Genomic DNA, 9661 nt, shown 5'->3' with positions numbered 1-9661 from the left:
AAGTCATATAACAAATGTGTACACAGTCAATCCCAGGGGAGGACCCCAAGTGGGAATCAATGTACGTGTTCTCAAGGGTGGACCCCAAGCGGAACTCAACAAAACATATCATATTAACACATATCAAAGTAAACACATCAAAACAAAACATATCATATTATCATATAGCTCTATATGAATGCATCTATATCATATATCTCATACATATCATACAACCCGACCACAGTCCGTACACTATGGCGGAACACAAAGTAGGAGCGAACCTCATAAACATAGAGCTTACCTCTTGAAGCTTTACCAATCTCCTCGCTTGTAACACAAGTTACCTATTTAGCTCCAAAGGAAATTCAAACTCGCTCAGTCCCTAGGCACACCTAGAGAAAGAATCCAAACAAAACTCAATAAAATACTTCAATTCCATGTAGTTACAAGACATGCACTTTATTATTTACTTTCGTTTCTTTACATTTATGCTAATACGCAAATCATAACCAGTTTTCTTTTTACTTAATCATATTAGGCCATGAGTGAGTGATTCTTTATTCAACAAATTCCCACAAAATTTCACATATTCACTTAGTCTTAAGATAGTCCCAAAAGGCCTTTAGAACACTCATTACTCCTCTTAGCACCTAAAAGTCTATTTTTTCCAATTTAAGGCAAAGTGCCCAATACAAAAGAGTTATAAGATTTCTCTTTGTCTAGTGCCTAAACCCAAGCTTAGCCACCTATATAAATTATTTTACGCATAACAGTATGCTCGCTTTGCAAAACAGTAACTCCTAGTACAAACCTCTTTTGAAAATGGCCATAATCACATATAAGGCCTAAAGAAGGAACTTACTCATTTTTCTTTTTATCTAACTCAACCAAAGGTTTAAACATCTAATTATATAGTCCTTAGGCTGTATAAGTACTCATTATCACAAACAAACACTCTAAAAACATACTTCCTTTGTAAATGGCTTAGAGGCTCATAAAGGAAATTTTAGTCTATAAAATTCAATCTTATCACACACCTTTAATCCAAGATTCATTAATTCATATATACGGTACTGTTCATCTCTACAGTACTATTCATGTATACATCACTATTCACGTACTATTCAAAAATACGGTATCTTTAATTTTTCAAATATATTTTCACTGTTAAAATTCTCATCTAAACATTTTTCTCAACACGAGCTAAACCTGAATCAAGCTCTAACATGCTCAATCAAACCAAATTTTCAAAATGAAACCATAAATTCAATCTTCATAAAAACATGAAAAGGAAGGGAATTTCTTACCACAATGCACTCTAGAACAAAGGAGAGATGAGTATCTAAGCTCCGATGGCCTCAAGCTCCATCAAAATCCATCTTTTCCATGAAATTCAAAATCTTTGGGGAGAAGATCTCTCTCTCTCTCTCTCTATAGTGAAACCCACCCAGAAATACTAGTACCAATAGATCCCTCTCGAAATTTCTCACAAGTTTGGCTTTGGAATGAAGTGATTTGGATGTCTCTAGCTCAAGTTATGAATTTTTGAAGATTTTCCATCAAAATACTTTTTTTTCTTCATTTTCATGCTCTCTGTCTCTGCCTCCCGTAGAAGTCATGAAATGAGAATGGGAACAGTGACTCCCTAGTCACTTAAGTAAGTTCATTATACCAGCGGGTATAAGTTCATCTATCTACTCACCTTTTTTTATTACCAAATTTTACCCAATAGACTAGAATATTTTTCTAGTCACGTTTCTATTTTTACTTTCACTTTTTGGATAACTTTATTTACTCGCATTTTTATCTTTTAACTGTCATTTTAACTCTCTTTTTCACCAAAGGTGACTTTATTTCTTTTACTTCTAATTATTCTTCAATATTAAATTCACAATTACTAGTGAGGGTTATTATGAGGGTTATTACTGAGATTGAAATTTATAAATGTAAAATAATTAAATCCCTCACCATCAATTCACTCTTCATAACTTGTTCACATAAAATTTAAGTTGTTAACTAAGTTACACCTTGTGATAACGTTTCTTTGTTGTCTTTATTTTATTATAGTATTGAAATAGAAATTTTTAAAAATTCAACAAAGTATTATCAATTTCAAACTAAAATACGTCATATCAAATTACAGTAAGCAATATAACATTTTTTGTTTCTACTTCTCATAACGCAAAAATAGTTCCTGATCATTCTTTCACAATTTAATTGCGGTCAAGTAATTTTTCCGAGTATGTTCCTTTCAATATAATTAATTAATAAAAAAAGCATTTATCCCGGCTTTCCATTTCCTGCAATCAACGTTACTTCAACAGTAGGCTCTGACGTATTAAGATTTTAGATAGACCTACATGTAACATTGGCTGTATAGAAAGAGACATACATACATACATAATACACCCAAAAACATGACTTACATATTGCGTGCGTTGTCTTTATATAACAAAGAGAACCCCCTTATGGAAGGACATTCAAAGCCAAGGAGAGTTGTAAATGGGTGTTACAACAGATTTAACTTGTAAGTACTTGTGCAGTGCTTCCAATCCTAAATCTCTTCCAAATCCACTCATTTTATACCCTCCAAAAGGGACGTCATCCCCAAAGGCAAAATAGCAGTTGATCCAAATAATGCCTGCACGAATAGACCTTGACATGGTGTTTGAGGTATCCAAGTTCTTGGTTACAATGCCTGCTGCTAGGCCATATTTGGTATTGTTAGCACTCTTAATTGCTTCCTCAATGGTCCTGTTGTTCATGTGTCATACTTAAATCCAGCATTCATGAACAAGCCCAAAAACAATTTTTTTTTTTTTTTTTTTGTACTCAAACAACAACAAAAATACATAAATAAAAAAGATATAACTTACTTGAACTTCATCAGTACCATTACAGGGCCAAATATTTCATCCTGTGATATAAGCATGTCCTCCTAAACAAGTTGTTAATATTTTATTTTTTTTACAAGTAAAAAAAAACAAACATGACGGTTAGCTATCAAACTATGCTATAAAGATACCGAATTCAATACCTTGATGGAGTTAGAAATCACCTTAACATTGGAGAAAATTGTAGGTTCAATGTAGTAGCCTTTGCTGCCCACTGTTTTACCTCCAGTCAAAAGGGTGGCTCCTTCCCTCTTTCCATGTTCAATATAGGAAAGAATTTTTTCGAATTGGTTCCTGTCAGCCTAAAATAGAAAACTGTCAACCCAGCCAACCAAGTAGGATCTTAATTACTTGTGAACAATCAAGTATTATGTTTGAAATATAATATAATAGTTGGAGAGTTACTATAAAACAAACGATCGGATATTTTTAAGAACTAGTGTGCACATAATTGTGCTACTATATATATATTATATAGTCCTTACCTGAGGCCCTTGCTGAACTTTAGGATCAAAAGGATCCCCAATGACCCAAGCTTTTGCCTTCTTTACCAACTTCTTCTCAAATTCATTATAGATCCCTTCCTGAACAAACACACGTGAACTTGCAACACAAGCTTCTCCCTGAAACCACAAACGGAGAAATAAAATGTTGGCTTGTCAGAGATATACAAGGAAGCTCTTTTTAAATGAAAGAATTTTCTAAAGGCAATTTCACCTTGTTAAATAGGATGCCTATGAGAGCAAGTTCAACAGCTTTGTCTATATCAGCATCGTCGAAAATAATGAGAGGTGATTTGCCTCCTAATTCAAGTGAAACTGGTTTTAAATTACTCTTAGCTGAAGCCTGCATTACTTCACGACCTACTTCAATTGAACCAGTAAAGCTGACCTGAAGACAGATACACACAACACAACCAAGGAAATTTTAGCACTCTTATTTAAGACCATAATACTTAGAATAATGTTTATCATGTAAATTACCGCATCAATATCCATGTGTGAGCTTATTGCAGCACCAGCAGTTGGGCCAAATCCGGGTACTACATTGAGCACTCCATTTGGGATTCCAGCCTTTTAAGAGGGAAAAGCAAGGAAAAATAAAATCCAATCAGATATGCCTCAAGTCACTTGTGAGACCCATGTTTGATAAGGAAAAAATGAAGCATTAGTTGGAAACATACCAGCTTAGCTAGATGAGCATAAAACAAAGCAGAGAGAGGTGTTTGTTCAGCAGGCTTAAGGACCATGGTGCACCCTGCAGCTAGGGAAGGGCTAACCTTGGTGAAGAAGATGGAGGTGGGGGCATTCCAGGGAATTATGTGTCCCACAACACCAATTGGTTCCAATAGTGTATAGGCATGGAACTCCCCAGACATTTTTAATACATTGCCATGAATTTTATCAGCAGAACCTGCATAGTAACGTAGGGTCTTTGTTGCTGCAGGAATTTCTACATCCTTAGCAAAATGGTACAACTTGCCAGCATCAATAGTATCTAACGCTGCTATTTCTTCTCTGTTTTGATCAATTAGGTCCGCCCATTTCATCATAATTTTTCCTCTTTCCTGATTAACATATGAGAAGAAGCAAAAGGGAAAATTCAAACAAGATTTTTTTTTTTTTTATCTATGAAGGTTTATTTTTGTTTTTATTTTGTTTTGGGAGGTTCTTTGCAAATTTTGGGAAATTGGAGAGTCATGTGAAATATATATATACCTTTTTTTTAATTAATGTTGCTAAATTGTAACTGAACCCACTATTTAAAGCATGTGAAAAGATGAATAATTTTTTTTTTTTTACATGACAAATTTTTAACATGAGCTGATAGCAAACTCTAGGTCGAAGAGTTTCAGAAGATGCAGCTCTTTAATGATTGCAAGCCACTTCAACAGTTTAGTTATAATCCATCACTATAATGGTTTAATTTCTTAATTTATTCTTTTAAAAAATAAAGCATATAATTCTTAATTTTAATTTTCTTAAAAACCCATAAAAAAAACTAGAGGGCAATGAATATGAATGAAAAAGTATTTAATTAAAGAAAGGAAAAGAACAACGTACAGCGCCGGGCAAGCGGGGCCATGGACCTGAGTCAAACGCCTCACGCGCCGCTTTAACGGCAACATCAATGTCTTCTTTAGCTCCCTCGCTAATTCTCGCAACTGCCTCTCCGGTTCTTGGATCTATTGTCTCAAATGTCATTCCTTTTTTTTTTTCATTAAAAAAAAAACTATCAAAAAGTTTGTCAAAGTTCGTTTAAAATATTTAAAAATAACACTCCTTGTTTGTTGGTATGTAAGTTTTTTTTCCCCTCTAAAAAACTTATGAGTATTATTATAGTGCATGATTTAGAAGCCGGCATTGTTGAGAGATTGAAATTGTCCCATTCTTTTAAGGGAGAAATATTTATGATTTTAAAGGATGTAATATTAGAAAAAAAATTCAAATAATAACTGATATCATAGGAAAGAATGAGCGATTATTGATGGAAATTATTCTAATTTATATATTAAGTGAATTACTAATGTTTCACTTAAAATAATATAATATTATATCATTTAAAAGAATAAATATTTTTTTCGTTCTTTTATTTCATTTTAAATAAATGTTTCCATAAATAGTGATAAATTCAACCTGATCTGGTCAGACTAAGTAGATCATATTTGTTTATTTAGATAGCTCTGTCTATTTAAGTGACGTAGTTATTTGAATGGTAATTATAAAATGAAGTTTATAACAAAATATATCCATATTAAAATCAAACCTATACAACTTATAATTTGCTGTCATCGTCTCGAGTTGAATAAGTTAGACCAAAAAAGATGCAGAAAAAGGAAATATATAAAGGAGTAACAGATAAATCTAGTACTACGTTTAAAAAAAAAAAAAAACAGATAAATCTAGTGCTGAAATGAAAGGCCCAAAAGAGTAACTAAGTAGAAAGAAAGGTAGTGGAGACGGAAAGGAAAGTAAAGATATTAACCTGATGCTGAATCAACAAAATCTCCATTAATAAAGAGCTTAGTAAACTTGATGGTGGGCATCTTGAGGAAGGAACTGTCGTGGCCACCAAAAGAATCAGAGAGACCAGTCATTTGTGTGTGACTGTTAATGATTAATGTAGAGAGAATGAAGGTTGATTTGAGATGCTGTCTATATGTATAGAGTCAAGAGCACGACGTCTGTAGAGAATAAATAGGGTTTTATTAATCTTATATTAAAAGAGATAAGTTATCTCATGTCATAGAAATAAATTTGTGGACTATACCATTTGAAAATTAAATAATAAAAAAAAAGATGACACAATTATCGAAGAATGTATAGAAGAAAAAGTTATCACATATAGCATAAGAGTAATTTTTCCCTGAATAAATATATTGATTTTGATTATAAAGGCGTACCCACCACTCGAGTGAATACTACGCATGCTCGCTTTTCTATTTTTTTTTTTTTCATTCATTGTTATCCAAGTCGCGGCTGCACGTCTTTTTTCAAATCAAATTGTCAGCAATGAACTTAAGACGGGACTGCCTCGTATTATGTAAAAAAGTGATAATGTGATTATGTTATTTGATCATAATAATTTATTTAAAAATTATATATATTTTTTCTCTTATCTCATTGATAATTATGATTAAATAACATAATTATATGATCATTTTTTTACGTAAAAAGATCTACTCCGAGTTAAGACAAAGTTGCAGCCGCAACTTTTGAAATTAGGTGCTACATCAATTCAAGAAGGAGCTGAAAAGATCGAGGGGCAGTGACCAAAATGTCACTGTTCTTCATTTTTTTTACCTAAATGTCATGTTAACAGTGTTATTTTTCAATATGCCACGTGAACAAGTTTGTTGGGCACTGTAGCGAACTTTGTTTGCTGATGTGTAACGTTCCTAGTAGACACTAAGTTCGCTACTTGTAGTAGCGAACTTGACTGCAATAAATGCTGATAGCTTGTACAAGTTTGCTACAACCAAAAGCGAACTAGGTGTACAGAGTTCGCTGAGGTTGCTAGCCAACTGTGTTTGGGAATCTAACCGACGAAAAAAAAAAAGACGAATTGAATTCTGGGTTGCAACTTCAGCGAACTATGTTTGGGAAACCAAGAGCGATGGCATAAAGGAATTATTCGAAGATTCTGTTGGAAAACCTAGGGTTTCAAAATGGATGGAGATGATACGAGGTCTGGAACCAAGAGGAAGAGATCCAAACCTGTGGAATTTGGTTTTGATTCAGATGATGATGAACCCATTGGGTCTATGTTTAAGTTGAAGAGGTCAAAGAAGAAGGTTATTTTGGGATCTGAGGGGTCTTGTGGTGATGATGTTATAAGGAAAAAAAAGGATTTGGTGGGTATGGTTGATACCTTGGTATCTGTTGAAAGGTATTTGTCGGTTAGCTTCCCAAATTGTTTTTTTTTTGGTGGGCATGGATGATACCTTGGTATATGATGATGCAACCCAGAATTCAATTCGTTTTTTATTTTGTCGGTTAGCTTCCTAAATATAGTTCGCTTGCAACTCCAGCGAACTATGTACACCTAGTTCGTTATGGGTTGCAGCGAACTTGTACAAGCTGTCAGTATTTATTGCAGCCAAGTTCGCTACTTGGTGTTCACCAACAGGGGTGAAAGTGGGCTGGGCTGGGCCAAGTTTTGCCCCGAAAAGTCCAAGCATACGCTAAAAAATTTCAATTTTTTCCTGACCCAAGCTTAGTATGAATATAACTGTTAGCCTGGTTTGACCCGTTTATAAAAAAAACAAATGGCCTGGCTTGGCAATAAATAAATACGCATCTAATCAATGAGTATACCTAAATTTTTTAACATCCGCTTCAAACCTTCATTCTGAAACTTTTGATTGAAGTTGCTTGCAATATGACGAATACAAAAGACGTGATATGCATTTAGTGGCTGCCAATTAGGGTTATTCTCCACAGCAGATATTATGCTACGATGCCGATCGGAGTTCAAACATATGTTTGACATGTCAGTAACATGAGCACGAATATTAACAAGAAAAAAGTCTCATGCATCCAAGGTCTCGCCTTCAACGATGGCAAAAGCAATCAGTAAACATTCATCATTACCATCTTGGGATGTGGCCACCAATAATTTGCCTTTGTACTTCCCATATAAATGTGTTCCATCAATTTGTATGACGAGTTTGGCAAATTTGAACGCCTCACAACATTGTTTAAACGTCCAAAATATGCGATGAAACACCTTTTTTCCAGTCACTAAGCTCTGCTCTGCATAAAGATCATTTGTTTGGATATGATAAAATGAACCTGGAGAAAAACGAAGCATGTATTCGCACCACCTTGGCAAAAAAGCATACGATTCCTCTCAATCACCGTACATAATTGCCATCGCTTTCTGCTTCGTAGACCACGCCTTTCTGTAGGAAACTTTAAAGCCATATTTAGAGGTTATCCTTTCTTGCACCAAAGAGATTGACACAGATGGTTCTTCCTTTATCATCCCTGCATTGAAGAGTACCCAGACTCGATAACATCGAACAAATTTAATTACACAGCAGTACGTAAACGTTGACATGTCATACAAATAAATAAATACGTACCTATGACGAGATTTGCTATAACATCTTCATCGAGCTGTCTAGGGGTGTTCGCGGTCTGGATTGGATCGGTTTTGGAAGCAAAAATCATCCGATCCAATCCCTTCGGTTTGATCATATAATCATCCATTTGGTTTTGATTTTTTTTCAAATCCGATCCGATCCAATCCAATTTTTTTCGGTTTGGATTGGATCGATTTTCGGTTTTTTGAAAATCCTAAAATTTATTTCATGATTATTGTGCAAATAACATGTTTTGTATATATTGGCTTTGTAATATTTTTTTTTGAAATACAAAAGCATTAGTAAACTATAATATAATTTTTTTAATTTTGGCAATGAGATATGAAGCTCTACAAAGATAAAATTTTGTTGATGAGATATGACTAGATTTTTCTTGGGTTTAGTTGATGGGTTTTGGGTTTAGAAATTTTTAGGCTATGATTAGAGAAATACCCAAGTAGGTAGAGGGAAATTAATATATTGGATCGGTTTGGATTGGATCGGTTTTCATCAACCCATCCAAAAACCGATTCAATCCAATTAAAATTTGCGGTTTTTAATCGGTTTTCGGTTTTTCGATTTTCGGTTTATTCGATTTTCGGTTTTTCGGTTCGGTCACCGCGGTTTGAATTGGTTTGGATCGGTTGATGAACACCCCTAGAGCTGTCTATGTCCCTGGGAAATGTGCTCATTCAAACAATTGTGATCTCCACCCCATCTCGTAATCTTCCAATTTTCACCAAACACTTGTTTCATGGCCCTAACGCGCCACGGGCAACCCTTATCATACGCACAACATTTCATGGATAACTTTGCAGGCGTGCTCTCAATTACAATTGCTTTTTGATGCTCCCTAATGAGGTGGTGCTTAAGTGCCATTTGGACATCTTTTTTTGTTGCAAATTCTTGATTGACAAATAACTTGTCACCCAGTTGCCACAGACCTTGTATTGAACCCGATCCTGAGACCGTACCATCAGTGCATGATTCTTGTTCGCTCCAATAACTCCAATCAATGTAGGAAAAATGCGAAATTCCTTCCAAAAAAGGAATTACAGCTTCGTCACCTACAACTGCGGTTTGTAACTTTTTAATACAAACTTCATAATTCAGGTATTATATCAGGTGCAAAATTCAACTATATACACATTATTTCAATTACCTTCATGATGAATACCTAATGGGGCAGACGCAACGG

The 9661-nt window shown here is 34.5% G+C and overlaps 1 protein-coding gene across 1 annotated transcript; it reads right to left on the bottom strand.

The window, feature by feature from the left end:
- Nucleotides 1–2283: 2283 nt before the first annotated feature.
- On the bottom strand, nucleotides 2284–5986 carry LOC133293841 (aldehyde dehydrogenase family 2 member C4-like). The gene is made up of 9 exons (XM_061492457.1): nucleotides 5862–5986; nucleotides 4940–5082; nucleotides 4060–4443; nucleotides 3860–3949; nucleotides 3594–3767; nucleotides 3362–3499; nucleotides 3041–3178; nucleotides 2859–2920; nucleotides 2284–2736 (listed from the first exon to the last, which is right to left on the bottom strand). The coding sequence occupies exons 1-9, from the start codon at nucleotides 5971–5973 to the stop codon at nucleotides 2463–2465; spliced, it is 1515 nt and encodes a 504-aa protein (XP_061348441.1). The 5' UTR covers nucleotides 5974–5986; the 3' UTR covers nucleotides 2284–2462.
- Nucleotides 5987–9661: the final 3675 nt, after the last annotated feature.

The sequence above is a fragment of the Gastrolobium bilobum genome, unplaced genomic scaffold, assembly GCF_033153095.1.
Source record: "Gastrolobium bilobum isolate Gb01-03AN ecotype WA unplaced genomic scaffold, APGP_CSIRO_Gbil_v1 utg249444, whole genome shotgun sequence".
NCBI classification, from domain to species: domain Eukaryota; kingdom Viridiplantae; phylum Streptophyta; class Magnoliopsida; order Fabales; family Fabaceae; genus Gastrolobium; species Gastrolobium bilobum.
Note: the sequence above shows the minus strand (reverse complement) of the source record. Positions and strands in the feature narration are given on the sequence as shown.